The sequence below is a fragment of the Protopterus annectens genome, chromosome 2.part1, assembly GCF_019279795.1.
Source record: "Protopterus annectens isolate FY-2018-M chromosome 2.part1, PAN1.0, whole genome shotgun sequence".
Taxonomy (NCBI): domain Eukaryota; kingdom Metazoa; phylum Chordata; order Ceratodontiformes; family Protopteridae; genus Protopterus; species Protopterus annectens.
In genome coordinates this window covers 1,715,003,736-1,715,019,175 of record NC_056729.1, presented here as the reverse complement: position 1 = coordinate 1,715,019,175, position 15,440 = coordinate 1,715,003,736, and the positions used below count along the sequence as shown (strand labels likewise).

At 44.4% G+C, this 15,440-nt stretch overlaps 1 protein-coding gene across 7 annotated transcripts in view; it reads left to right on the top strand.

Moving 5' to 3' along the window:
- EIF4G3 (eukaryotic translation initiation factor 4 gamma 3) overlaps window positions 1-15,440 on the top strand; it is a 3,593,176-nt gene that overhangs the window by 3,183,813 nt on the left and 393,923 nt on the right. For all 7 annotated transcript variants that reach the window (XM_044063163.1, XM_044063168.1, XM_044063165.1 and 4 more), the window contains one exon: window positions 237-318. In XM_044063163.1, the coding sequence (XP_043919098.1) occupies window positions 237-318 (82 nt within the window). The remainder of the gene's footprint in view (window positions 1-236; window positions 319-15,440) is intronic.

Genomic DNA, 15,440 nt, shown 5'->3' with positions numbered 1-15,440 from the left:
TGGAGATGAGATAATTTAAGCAACTGCCAAACTAATGAATATTTTTTCTTGTACACATTCAGTGATGCTCTGTGCATATGCTGTATTCTGAATGTACTAGTGATTCACTGTCTTGCAGAATTGTTTTGGTATTACTGTTGTAAGTTTTTTCATGTGGTAGCATGAAAGAAAGATTAAGACACTGAAATTAGAGCAGACATCGTTACATTATTTTTTTCTGGTCTTTTTTTTTTTAGAGAAATCAGCAAGCCTTTAATTGCAGTGGGAAGAGCTGGCGTTTTGCTTTCTGAGATACTGCACCTTCTATGCAAACAAATGGTGAGTGTGAGTAACTCCATTTAACAATGCAATATGGCAAAGCTGTTTTCTGTAAAATGCAGGTATTGAGCAAAAATTGTAAGGAAGTAGATGTTTTATTACTCATGGAGTTACTAATGAGGAAAGACAGCCTCAGTGTTTTTCTACCAAGCAGTATAAAGTCCTTGTAGGCACATTAAGTTTAACTTTTTTCACCTGTATTAATTTAATTTCAGGCTTTTCAGAAGTCCACTCGTTAAAGGAATGCTCTAAAATTGCTTCAGTAAATGCTTAAAAATTGATGATGGTACAATGTTTTTATTTCTTAGGGTGTTGCTATTTACGTTAAAACAAAGAATTTGGATCTCTGCCACCCTAGTTCACAGGTAGCTAAGCATTCGTTACAGAGTGGCTACGATGCTATGGAGGCTTCCAGCTGGGCAGCAGCCACTGTTCTGTTATTAGAAGGCATGAGTGAATTTTCAATATATTCCTGACTATGTTAAATCTAACCACATTGATGCTCCCCTAGACTAGGACTTCCTCTTTCGGTCTAAAGCTGAGGCTGTTCTTAAAAAAGATGGAAGACAAAGCTAAGTCTGTACAGACTGTGAAAAACTTCCTTCAAGTTCAGCCACCAAGTTTTAGTAGGAACTTCCCCACTAAACACTGGTCCTTTCCCTCCCAATCTTAGAAGTAGGCAGAGGAAACCCCAGTGGGAAAGGACATGGTGGCAGCAGCAGCAACTATAGAGACCCAGACAGTGGACCTCAGAAACTTCCAGGCAAGGGAATTCTAGACAACAGGAACCTGCCAGAGAGCAACAATGACTCACCCACTCCGCTGTCCCTGACCCCCCCCCCCCCCCCCCAGATGAGGAAGGCTGTCCCTGTTCAAAAACAATTGGTCTTTCATCACTTCAGACAAGTGGGTTCTAAACATTATCTCAAATTTATTTATCATTTGTTTACCGGGAAAGTCCGACTTGGAACAAAGCTATTTTTCAGCGGAGGCCTGGGGAGAAACGCTCCAGAGACATGTCTTTGTAACGTGGGAGGAAACAGGAGCACCTCGAGGAAACCCACATGAACTCAGGGAGGACATGCAGACTTCACACAGAAGACACCCCGGCCGAGAATCGAAGTGGAGAACCTCTTGCTGTGAGGCGACACCGCTACTGTGCACCACTGAACCGTTCACTACACCATCTGAGTTGTATTGAAATGGTTGCAAACTCACTTTCAAAGAGCGATTAAAATACTCAGGCTATCCAGTTATTCATCTAAATCAAAGATCAGAGGCCAGCTCTCAAATCCAGATTTTGTGCTGTCAGGGATCAGTGGAACCAGTTCCAGAACATCAGAAAGATAAAGGGTTCTACTCTATGCTATTTCTGGTTCCAGAAAAAAAGGCTGTTGGCGTCTTATCTTAGACCTGTCCAGCTTCAGTCAGTTCCTCCTGGTTCCAAAATTCAAAGTGTTGTCCCTTCAGAAATTCTTGTATGTGATAGCTCCACAGGCCTTTATGGTCTCTGTGGATCTAACACAGAATGTCTTTGGCTAATGAAGTTCGGAGATGACTGCAAACTAGGAGCCATACTTGAAACTCCTAACAATGTGGACATCCTACAAAAGGGCCTCACTGAGACAGATGCCTGGTGTCAAAGCCATGGCCTCAAGCTCAATGCCAAAAAAGTGCATGGTCATCCCCTTTGGTAAAAACTCTGTACCCATGAGCTACCACATAGGTGGTTGTCTACTTAACACCGAAAATGTGATGAAACCTTGGGACACAGGTAGACAGTAGTCTCTCCTTTGATAATCACATTGCCACAGTAGTCAGGAAATACTTCTGCATGGCACACCTCATCACAAAAGGTTTCTCATCCAGGAAAAGAGGTAATTGTTCCCCTCTACTCGTCACTCTCATCACTCATTAGACCCATTATAGAGTACAACGCCCCTTTTGGTATGTACCTCACAAGACTTCTACAACAACTGGAAAGGCCACAGAAATACCTCACAAAGAGGATTACTGGCCTCAAACAGATGCCCTATGCAGACAGTTTAAAAAAACTCCAGCTTTACTCTGTCGCATATTGCCTACTCAGAGGCGATCTCTGCCTAACATACAAAGCTATGTCAAACCCAGAGCTGTTGGACATGCTCCACTTAAAGAAATCTCAATCCCTCCGAGCTACACGCACTAGGGACCTAAATCTTGTCACCACAATAAACAGAACATGCTGGAGGGATAGATTCCTGTTCCAGAGACTTCCCATACTCTGGAACAAACTACCTAGGTATAAAAAACAAAGCTTCTCGTTAGCACTCAAGAAAAATCTTGATGATTGGCTGGGAAATAGGAAATTCACCCTGGGGATCACCTCTGTGGCTCTGCTCCACAGGGGCACAGGAAAATAATTTTCTTGGGTGGCGAAAGCCAGGGTACCTTTTTGGCTAGGCTTGACTAAGATAGTATTGTATTTTATTTTCTGTTTTATTGTTTCATTGAATATTGTGTTAAAAATAGTGCTGCATTTATCTGCTTATTTATTTGTTCACTGACAATTGTGAGCTCTCTCTGTGTTTGCAGTTAGTTTTCCCCACCCACCCTCTCTGTTCTTGTTTTGGTATTAATCTTGGTGGTTTTGGAATTGACCGCCCCACCTGTAAATTTGTGTTTGACACTCCTCCTGGGCCCATCTCATTTGCTCACTCAACCGAGTACAGTGAGGTCGTATTTTGATTTCAGACACTCGTACCATTACCATCTGTTCAGCCCTGTCCCAGCTCTATCCTAGTCTAGTCTCATTAGCTCATCCTGCCTAATACAGAGAAAACATTTGAGTAGGCATACCCACTTAGGCCCTGAACTTGTCTGATTGAAGACTGCTGAAACAGGGCTCAGTTCTGAGGTTATTTCCTGGTTAATTGGGTAATTTGTTTAAATCAGTTTGCTTGTTTTCCATTGTTATATAAAAAAATAAATAAATAAAAAAGAATTGCACTTTACCTGCTTTTACTGTGTTTGTGTTTCTTCCTACTTTGTTACCTTATTTTGCTTTTGTCTCTTCTTAAAAGTACTCAATTGTGTTTATTCTGCTGCATTTATTACTGCTTGGTAGTACCTGATTAAATTGTAACTGTTATTCTAAGTCTTTTGGTTATTGCACTTGGGCTTCAGACCAGTTGTTTTACATTAAGAAGGTTTGTGGTCTGCACTGTTGTGGCAGGACAGGTAGCTTACATCCTTCTAATTGGGAATTGTCTGTTATTCTAAAAGTGTATTAGTTCTGGTTAAGCACTTGGGCTCCAGGCCAGTTATTTTACATTAGGAAGGTTTGTGGTCTGCACTCTTGTGGTAGGAAAGGCTTGATTCTACCCTTTTGAGCTGGGAATTTCTGGCCAAAGGCTTACTGTGCCTCCTTATTTGAACTGTTTTTCTGATATTGGTGCACCTTGTCTGCCGTAGCATAGACTAGATTCAGGCTTGCAGAATCTAGCTTTGTTTGTATAACTTGAGCACTGATCCAGGCCATCTTTTTCTGAGAAGGTTCCCCTGCACCCTAGTGGCGGGAGTGTGCGGTTAGAACTTGTCAGATTGAAGACTGCTGGAACAGGGCTCAGTTTTGAGTTTTTTTACTGCTTAATTGGGTCTTATAGGTTCATAGGTTCATACTAGGCTATCTGCCCTAGGGCATTTATAAGCCTAGCCAGTGTGTGTTTGGCTTTCGCCACCCATTTTAAATTAATTTTGCTATGCCCTTTTTCGAGGTTAGTATACTGTGCCTCTGTCTAACAGTGACACAGAAGTGATACCCGGGGTAAACCTACAATCCCCCATCCACTCATTAAGATTCCTCTTGAAGAGAGTCAATGAGGGACTCTGCCTAACCTGGACTGGGATTTTATTCCAGAGTGAAGGGAGCCTCTGGGTTATGAATCTGTCCCTCCAGCATGTCCTATTTATTTCAGTGCTGAGGTTCAAGTCTCTCGAGTGCTTAGCTCGATGGGATTTGGATTTTCTGAGGTGCAGCATGTCCATTAATTCCGGATTGGACATGGCTTTATACGTCAGGCACAGATCGCCTCTGAGCAGGCGGTATGCCACTGAGTAGAGCTGGATTTTCTTTAACCGGGCAACATATGGCATCTGTTTGAGCCCTTTGATCCTCTTGGTGAGGTATTTTTGGGGTCTTTCCAGTTGCTGCAGGTGTCTGGTAAGGTACTTCCCAAAAGGGGCATTGTACTCCATTATGGGCCTGATGAGGGATGAGTAAAGAGGCACAATGACCTCCCCTGATCTAGATGTGAATCCCTTCATGATTAAGTGGGCTATATAAAATGTTTTTCTAACCACTTTGGCCACATGGTTGTCAAATGAGAGATTGCTATCAACTTGGGTCCCCAGGTCCCTAATTACTTCTTCCGTACTTAATGGATTGCCACCTATGTGGTAATTTGTGGGCACTTTGTTTTTGCCGAAGGGGATGACTGTACACTTTTTGGCGTTTAGCTTGAGGCCATGGCTCTGGCACCAGTTTCTGTTTCTATGAGGCCCTTTTGGAGGATGCTTGTGTCGGCTGGGGAGTCGATTATGGCACCCAGTTTGCAGTCATCTGCGAACTTGGTCAGCCACAGTCCTTCCGTGTTGGCCTGTACCTCCGAGAAATATATACCGAACAAGAGAGGTCCCAAGACTGAGCCTTGTGGGATGCCACTTTGGCTTTTCCCGGTTAGGGGTCGCCACAGTGGAACTCCGGTCCGCTAATGATTGGCAGTAGATTTTTACGTGCTGGCTTGCCGGGCCTAACGCACAACCTTCAACGAAGGAATGCCCATTCACGCATGTCGACACACAGAAGACGCTCTAACTGATAATCTAACGTGCAACGTCTAACTGTGAGGCGACAACGCTACCAGAGCACCACCACCGCAGTTTACTGGTTAATTGGGTAATTTGTTTAAATCAGTTAGTCATTTTCTATTGCTATATATGTAAAATAATTGCAGTTTATATTCATCTGCTTTTACTGTAATTGTTTCTTCCCACTTTATTAGCTTATTTTGCTTGTGCTTCTTCTTAAAAGTAGTCAGTTGTATAATTGTATTATTCTGCTGCAATTATTACTGCTTGATAGTAGCCTGATTCAATTGTAAGTGTTATTCTAAGCCTTTTGGTTTAAGCACTTTGGCTTCAGACCAGTTGTTTTACATTAAGAAGGTTTGTGGACTGCATTGTTGTGGCAGGACAGGTGATTACATCCATCTAAGTTGAAAATTGCTGATTGAAGGCTCAGTGTCTGTTATTCTAAAAGCGCATTAGTTCTGCTTTAAGCACTTCAGCTTCAGGCCAGTTATTTTACATTAAGAAGGTTTGTGGTGTGCACTCTTTTGGGAAAAGAGGCTAGATCCTGCCCCCTTCTGAGCTGGGAATTTCTGGTTAAAGGCTGGTTAAAGGCTTATTGTGCCAATTATTATTATTTGAACTGTTTATTTCTGAAAATTGTGTGCCTTGTTTGCTGTAGCCCAGAAGTTAGTAGTTTATTGGCCATTTGGGGCTAATTTCTATCTCTTTCATTTCCCTGCTAATAAAAAACACATTTGCGTGTTTTTTGCGCTTGCAGTCAGCTCAGCGAGTGCCTACCAGGTGTCCTGCAGAGATCTATAGCAGCAGAGAGACAAAAGAGAGAATTTGGAGTGATTATCATTTTACTGCATTTTCTTGCTGTCTTTAACTAATTCCGCCTAAAATGCCATTTTTTTTTTTGCATTTCTGTGATTTAAAAAGCTGGTCTCTGTTACATATTGTACTTATTTGCTGCCTGCAATTGAACTAAGTCATTTTTGTGTTTAAATAATCTGTTTAACTGTTGTAGGCTACACACTAAAGTGCGATAGCTATTTCTGTGCATTTAAAGTGTTTTTTTTTATTGCATCTGCTTTATTTTCTGGGGTAAAAAATTATATATATACACACACACACACACACACACACACACACACACTTGTTTCCCACCTTTCTGAACTAGTATAGTATAGTTTTCAGGTTATTGCTGAATTCAGGGTTGTGTTAGAAGTTTCTGTGTTGCCCATATGGATAGAAGGAAATTTCTCTGCTCACCTGTGAGAGAGGGGAGATTAGAGCAGCCTATCTGTCCCTGGAGGAGTGGTTTCAGCCCAGAGGTTAGTAGTTTATTGGCCATTTTGGGCTAATTTCTATCTTTCATTTCCCTGCTATAAAAAATGCATCTGTGTGGTTTTGTGCGCCGGTTAGCTAGGGTTAAACTGTTCCAGGCTCCACGAAGTCTACTCTTCAATTTTTCCCTTGGAACTAGACAAACTTTCAACTTAAGCACTCAAACCATTCATTTCACAGCTCAGCACTTGCTCAAAACTCATAACAGGCACTAATTAACTGTAGCACTAGACCCCCCCCCCCATACTGTTCAGAAGGGCAAGACTCTCTATTCGTAACAGCTCACTTTACCTATTTCAGGCATGTCCTAAGGGCAGTTTCAGGTGTACTCTCCAGTCCAACTGGTGCATCTGGGCATTTTGAGGCAGTGTTACAACTGCCTCATGTACACAGGCAAACCTCTCCTCGTACCACCAAACACTAATATATGCGAGAGAGATGCAGTTATACAGCCAAACTGGAGGCAAAGCTCTCTCAACCCAAGACTGGAACTGACAGTCAAGAGGAGAAGGGAATTGCATCACACACCCCCAGTCTCACATAGACCTACTAATCTAACACCGGCAAATAACACACACAAATACACGAAAACATACTTGGAGGCTCTAAATAAAAATCTGCAAAAGCAACAGAGACCTCCAAAGCAGACACCCAAGCAACCTCTACACCCCATCACAAACCATGAAACACATACTTCACATAATCATTGTGCCATGCAATCACAGCCCTTAAGGCAAAATAACATACCCAACACACTAGTAATAGGCGACTCTATAGTCGGGTACACTGATGTCTCACTAACTAGGCTGGACAAGAAAAAGGTTACTGTTAGCTGCCTGTCAGGTGCCAGGATCCGGCACATAACATAAGCACTCAGGTCACTCCAGAACAAGTACAAATACAACTCTGTCATTGCCCATGTTGGTGTGAATGACCTGAGCCGTACCTCCCTGGACTACAGGAAAAGAAACATGGAAGAGCTCTCTGATCACATAGCCCAGGCCGGTATAACCCTGACCCTGAGTAGCATCCTGCCCTCACCAAGAATGATGCCACACTATAAAGAAAAAATGATCAATTTCAACAATTGGCTAAGATTCTGGTGTCATTCAAAGGGTATCCAGTATCTGTCTGCATGGGATGACATGCTCAACAAGCCACATTGCTTCGCAAGAGATGGCTTGCACCTGTCACCCTTAGGCTTTTGAATACTAGCCAATGCTTTTGCCGCCCCCATAGTGCCTTTTTTAGGCAAGGCTCAAAAGACAAACCCACCACTGTAAATAGCACAAGTAACCAAAAACTAAGGGTAATGCTACTCAATACCAGAAGTCTAAACCTCAAAATGCATGCACTCGAGGCACTCCTCAGTATGGAGAACATCGATATCTGTGCAGTAACAGAAACCTGGTTTAAGGCTCCAGAGAGCACCCCAGCACTTCCAGGCTATAACTCATACCATACTTTTCGGCCACAGAACCTGGACCAAAACACTAAAGGCGGGGGGGTCTATCCAAATTCATCAAGGTTAGTGGTGCTGCACAGTGCCTCAGAGATCATTCATGTGCAACTAATGGGCTAAACTGCAATTCAAATTGTAGCTTGCTACAGATCACCCACCCTGACCCAGGACCCCCATTCCGCGTTTCTGGAGACACTGGAAAATATGAAGGTCCTACCAAACGCCCTAATATTGGGTGATTTCAATTACCCAAACATTAGCTGGGAGAACTATTCAAGTACTAGCTCCCTTGCCCAACACTTCCTAGAATTTATAAACTCGAATGCCTTGGATCAGCTGGTCAACACCCCCACCAGAGGTGACAACATATTGGACCCAGTCATCAACATGAGCGACCAGCATTCTACACCGGAGGTCAATCCCTTGCTGGTTAGATCAGACCATAGACTGATCACTCTGGATATCTACATTCCGCCCCTACACCCAATCAAGGAAACCACCGTGAAAAACTTTTCAAAAGCAAACTTCACGTTATTTAAGACCGAGGTGGAAAGGTTCACAGCCCCCATACTAAATGACAACTCGGTCTAAGCTGCTGAATCCCTTACAAAGGCACTCTCTGGTCACCTACAAGAATGCATGGATCATGCTATCCCAAGCAAAACCAAGACTCACTCCTCCAAGAAAAGGAAACCAGTCTGGTGGATCCTTGCCATAAACAAGCTATACAATAGGAGGAGGAAACTAGTACAGAAAAGAGTAAAATTCCAAGAAGGAAAGACATCCCTGATCAGTATCAGCAAGAAACTATGATCCCCTCATAAAATCATCGAAGGCTAGCTTCGAAAGAAAAATTGCCAAGGACTCCAAAGATGACCGCAAAGCGTTCTTTAGCTATGTCAAGAACCTACGTGGAAACTCTCAGATCTGCTCTGAGTTGGTGCAGAATGGCACAAAATACACTGAACCGACTGATATTGCCAACATTCTGGCAGACAGGTTTAGTGCAAACTTCACCCCCCTCTCACCCACTAAAGGGCCCATAACCATACCAGAAGAATGTAGAGCCCCAGCAATCACTGACACACAGGTTAAATCAGCCCTATCCAAAGCCAAAAACACAGCTTCAGTGGGACCGGACAGTGTCCCAGGCTGTGTCTTACACGAACTCCAAAATGAACTAACCCCTCACCTAAACACACTGTTCAAACTCAGCCTCTCTACAAGCTGCGTACCCATAGAGTGGCGCACAGCAACAGTTATCCCGTTCCACAAAGGTGGAACCACAGTGGACCCCGGGAACTATCGCCCTATAAGCCTGACTAGCATGGTCTGCAAGGCTATGGAGCTCATCATCATGGAACTCATTAACAGAGACATTGGGAACCTCCAAACATTAGACCCTACCCAGTTTGGCTTTGTTAAGGGTAGATCATGCCTCCTAAACCTGAGGGACTTCTTTGAGACAGTTACCAAGGCTTTAGACTAGGGAAAGGAGGGTCCACACAGTCTACCTAGACCTTGCAAAGTCTTTCAACACCATTCCCCATTCTGGTATTATAGACAAGCTCACCAGCCTGAACATAACCCCCTATGTCACGAGATGGGTTGCCAGTTGGCTCATGGATAAAACCCACACGGTGAGAGTTGCAGGCTCTAGGTCCGACTCTAAACCGGTTATAAGTGGCATCCCCCATGGCTCAATCCTTGGACCCCTCCTGTTCGGTATATACTTTTCAGAGGTACAAGCAAGCACAGGACTATGGCTGACCAAGTTCATAGACAACTGCAAACTGGGGGCCATAATTGACTCTCCGGCTGATACAGACATCCTCCAGAAGGGTCTCACTGAGACGGATACCTGGTGTCAAAATCTTGGCCTCAAGCTAAATGCCAAAAAGTGCATAGTCATCCCGTTTGGAAAAAACAAAGTACCCATGAACTACCACATACATTGTAGTCCCCTAAATTCAGAAAATGAAATAAGGGATCTGGGGACCCAAGTAGTTAGTTCTCTCCTTTGATAATCATATTGCCATGATGGTTAGAAAATCCATCGATGTGGCCCACCTAATCACAAAAGGGTTTGCATCTAGAACAAAAGAGGTTATTGTGGCCCCCTTCTCATCAGACCCATCATAGAGTACAATGCCCCATTTGGGATGTACCTTACAAGACACCTGCAACAGCTGGAAAGACCACAGAAGTACCTCACCAAGAGGATTACTGGCCTCAAATAGATGCCCTATGCATCCCGACTGAAGAAACTCCAGCTGTAGTCTGTTGCATACCGCCTACTCCAGAGGTGATCTCTGCTTGAAATTCAAGGCCATGTCCAACCCAGAATTGATGGACATGCTCCACCTAAAAAAAAAAAGAAATCCCCCGAGAGCCACACGCTCTAGGGATCTAAACCTCACCATAACGATAAATAGAACTTGCTGGAGGGATAGATTCCTGTCCCAGAGACTCCCCATGCTTTGGAACAGTATTCCAATCTACATTAGGCAGAGCCCCTCACTAGCACTCTTCAAGAGAAACCTTGATGAGTGGATAGGAAACAGAAAATTTACCCCAGGGATCACTGCAGTGGCTCTGCTGGACAGAGGCACAGGGAACTAATGACTCTGCTGGATAGAGGCACAGGGAATTAATCTAAGGGGGTGGCAAAAGCCAATACATTCTGGCTAGGCTTACATATGCCCTCGGGCAGATAGCCTAGTACTTACCGACGATGAACCGATGTATAGTCCCGAAGGCCGATAGCCCTAGTTACCTACCTATGAACCTATGCGTACCTTCACATTCCTATACAGAAATCGTACAGAAGCTTTCTTTGCTTCAAAGCAGGTACCAGTCACTTTCAATTTTCAGCACTGCCCTTTGTCTTGATAACTGCTGCCAGGGTTTTCACCAAGTGCTTGAAACCTGTAATTACCTTTTGTTGGACCAGAGGGGTTCAAATCTACCCCTGCCTGGATGATTGCCCACTTTAGGCCACAAATCTTTCAAAACTTCACAAGGGTCTGAGGTTTACCCAAAACCTCTTATTATCCCTGGGCTTCACCATAAATCTGCAAAAATCCAACACTGTTCGATCCACCAGGATAGTCTTCCTGGGCTCTTCTCTTCAAAAAAATCTTCCTTCCCCCAGACAAGATCTTTGTTGTGACCTACTACTTCAAAAGAATCCAGCAGAAAGAATCTATCTCAGCCAGAGTGTTCCTTCGGGCACTGGGATAATTAGCATCTTTTATCCTCATGGTTCCCCTGACCAGGCTGCACATGAGGGAAGTTCAGTGGTATCTCAAAAATGTGTGGTGTCAACACACTCTCAGTCCCTGGTGACCGAGATACAGCTAATTCCTTCCCTCAAGGAGGAGTTTGCATGGTGGCACAGGCTTGTGCCCAAAATCAGGGTATTCCATTCTTACTCACTCCCCAAGGCCAAACTCTGACCACTGATGCCAAAGAAGACAGCTTGAGGGCACACTTTCAACTCCTCCGCTCCCTAGGGAAGACAGTTGAAAGACAAGCACATAAACTGGAAAGAACTTATAGCACTGCAAAAAGGCCTGGTAGCTTTCAAGGAAAAATGGGAGCCAAGGATCCTTTAGTCAGTACAAACAACAATGCAGATGTTCTTCGTGTTTCACTGTTGCAGTCATCACACTTGGGTTATCCTGCCAGGGGTAGCCCTCAGTCAGCCCGAATACCAGAGGCTTAGTATTTCTGCTTCAGTCGTTGTCGTTTCAGTACTGACGCCAGGTCGTCAGAGGCATAAAAACAGGCACCCGACACCATTACATCAGTCTTTTTTGCTGAGAAGCCCGAAGCATGAGTAGTTCTCATGAGTGGCGGTCGGCCACTACCTGAGTTTTCGTTTCCAAAATTGAATCATCTTGAAGTCTTCTAAAGCTAAGTAACCCCATTGGGGATCCTTTTTTCTTGCTCTAACCGATGTCAGAAAAAGTTAACAATTGTCTCGCCTGTGGAAAGCAAATACCACACTGAGATTTCCATTCTTACTGCGTCACCTATTTAGGCCCAGACCACAACGTATCTCTCTGTCGGTTTTGTGCTTTGTTCAACGCCCGAACTGTTCTTCTTCGAGCCCTTATTGTAGCTAAATACATTTGTTATCGATCTCCCTATTCTGAAATGGCTTTGGTAAGCCATCTGACAACCAATCTTCCGAAAAAAACATAAGGATAAAGACAGACCGCACAGGTCCAAAATTGCTGATGATGCTTCCGTTAAGCTAGTCGCCAGTTCGCCGGTACTCAGTGAGGCACTTTCGCAGTCTCTGATGCCTGTTTTGCTGGATTCGAAGGCCGCTACCAAGACCCGTTTGCAGTCTGGTATGCTACGAGACTCTTCTTTGGCTATGGAACCTGCGAATGGCTCTACCTTGGATGGGTCCAGAGCCACTGTGCAGGCACCGGCTTCTGAGGAAGCTCTTCGCACTACCAATATTTGACACAAACCGACGACTTCTTTTCTGTCTTCATTTCTTTCTAAAATTACAGAGTTTCTAAGGCCAAGAGTACGAGCTACGCATATAAAACCGACAACCCAATCTCAAGCAACTGCTTCCTTGACGCAGTCTCAGATGCTAAAAATGGCAGAAGACCTGATCATGCTGATTAGGGGAAGCCAGCCTTCCCCTGCTAAAAGAAAGAGACTTGTCCCCAGCAGCTGTGTCTGACCAAGAGTCCGACGACTCTGAGGTTTCTGATTATGAAGACATGCCCTTATCTGCCTATGAGGATTCAGATGCAGAGGAATCCATTCCTTCTATCTCCCCTCCAGAGGATTTTTTTTTTTTTTTGGTGAAACCCAACATCCTTTCAGAAAGCATTTCCATTGGGGATGCCATGATTATCCTCAGTCCAGAAAGAGACTCGGAATTTTTAGATCTATCACAGGACACAGACCCTTAGCTATCCCTCCTGTTCTGGATGTTGTGGATGATGTCTTTATGGAATCCAGTCTAACCCTGATACTTTACCCCCTGCTCCAAGGAAACCTGACAGGTACTACAGAGTCCCTGACTCTCACAAATTTCTCTTCAAAAATCGTACTGCTGACCTAGAGGTCATCTCCCAAGGACCTAAAGGAATAAAAGCAACTACAGCTAAGAATCCCACCCCCTCAAACAGGGATTCCTGAGCTTTAGACAGATGGGGTAAATGTTATACACCTCTGCAGCTCTTGCCATTAGAGCATTAAGTTGTCAGTTCCACATGCTGAAATACCAGCAACATACTATGGAACTTATTAAGCAAAAAATATCTACCTTTCCTGACTGTGCAGAAAATAAAGAATTGCAGGAGCTTATGCATTCTGCAAGCCAAGTCAGCAAGCATACCATGCAATGTGAGTTTGATGCCCTAGAAGCATCTTGCAGGGCAGCAGTCACAGGTTCTGTTCTTAGAAGGCATGCTTGGCTTAAGGAGCAGACCTTGCCAGACCATGTCAAATCAAAATTATTGGACGCTCCTGTGAACAAGGACAATCTGTTTGGCACCAAAGCAGAAGAGTTTTTAAAAAAGATGGAAGAAAAGGCCAAGTCTATGCAGACAGGCAAAGATTTTTTGCAAGTGCAGCCTCCAAGATTCAGTAGGCATTGCCCTTCAAAACATTGGTTCTTTCCAGCACCCTCAAGGACATCTCAGACTAGACCCAGGGGAAACAGACTGCCAGATTACAGTCTCAGGGTATGCAGAGATCTAAGCAATGGAGTACCTCCACTTCTAAAGCAGGGAGTGCTAAGCCCCACCCCCTTATGGAAAGAATTCACAATGACTTCAACTCCACCCCTCACCTCTGCCCAATTACTCGTACCCCTAGGAGGAAAACATGCCCACCATGCAAAAAACTGGACCTCCATCACCAACGATTGATGGGTCCTCAACATAGTATCTCAGGGGTACAAAATTTATTTCCACACGCTACCAACCCCAAAAGGGTTCCCAGATCTTCCTCCAAACCAGTGGGCAGAAGCACAAAACCAAGTTCAGTCCCTGCTCTCCACAAGGGCAATTCAGCCTGTTCCTGCAAAACGGATAGGCCAAGGTTTTTATTCCAGAATTTTCCTGGTACCCAGAAAAGAAGTCACCCTGGCGCCCAGTCTTAGATCTATCCATTCTAAACACCTTCCTGGTGGTACCAAAATTCAAAATGCTCGCCCTACAGCAGCTTCTCCTTATACTGTTCAGTGATGCCTGGTTAGCCACCCTAGACCTAAAGGAGCCCTATCTGCACATTCCAATAAGGGGCTCCTGCAGGAAATATCTACATTTCAGGCAGGATCTATGCATTATCAGTTCTCTGCATTTCCCTTTGGCTTATCCACTGCTCTTAGAGTTTTCACAAAATGCCTCGCTCCAGCCATTGCCTGTTGTAGATTGAGAAATATTCAAATTTACCCCTACTTGGACGATTGCCTAATTTAGGCAGTCAGGAAAAGCTGTTGCAGCACCTGACATTTGTAAAGGACATTCTAATCTCCCTGGGGTACACTATCAATGAAAAGAAATCCAAACTAGTCCCCAGTCAAAAAAATGTATTCCTGGGAGCAAGCTTGGACACAGCATCCCAGATGGCATTCCTTGCTCCAGAAAAACAAGCCTATCTTGACAGGCTCTAGGGTTCATGGCCTCCTGCATTCTACTAATCCCATACGCCAGATTGCATATGAGGAAAGATCAGTGGTACTTAAAAAGTCTTTGGTGCCAACATTCACAGGACTTGGAAACAATCATACCCATGATACCTTGTCTAAGGAGAGAGTTCCTTTGGTGGGCAGCAGCATGCAACCACAGCAGAAGGCTTTCCTTCACACAACCCCATGCTGCCCAGACCCTAACCACAGATGCATCAGATTATGCCTGGGGTGCACATCTGGACGGCAGGTGCATTCGGAGCCACTGGATCCCAAATCAAATTCATCTGCACATCAACCAAAAAGAGATGCTAGCTGTTCAACACGCACTGACAGCTTTCAGATTCCTACTCTCACCAGGGGCCTTACTAATCAAAACTGACAACACCACAGTGATGTGGTACATAAGCAGGGGGAACCCATTCTTACCACTCTGCAGGCTAGCCATGACCCTGTGGAACATGGCCTCAGCCATGCATATTCACCTGCAAGCTCAATTCCTGTCAGGCAACCAAAACTCTCTGTCAAACAACTTGAGCAGAAATCTCCTAGACCCACACGAGTGACAAACCACACCACCTTCAGCCTTGTGACCCAGAAATGGGTACTCAATTTGCCTACCCCTACAGCCGCCAGCTCAGCAAATTCTGCACCAGGGTACCTCACAGCAAGGCCTGGAAAGTTGATGCCCTATCCTTCCAGTGGGCAAACCTCTCAATCTATGCATTTCCCCCTCTACCTCTTCTTACAATAGTATTACTCAAGATAAGGGAGGAAAGACCAACAGCAATCCTGATTGCCCTAGACTGGCCC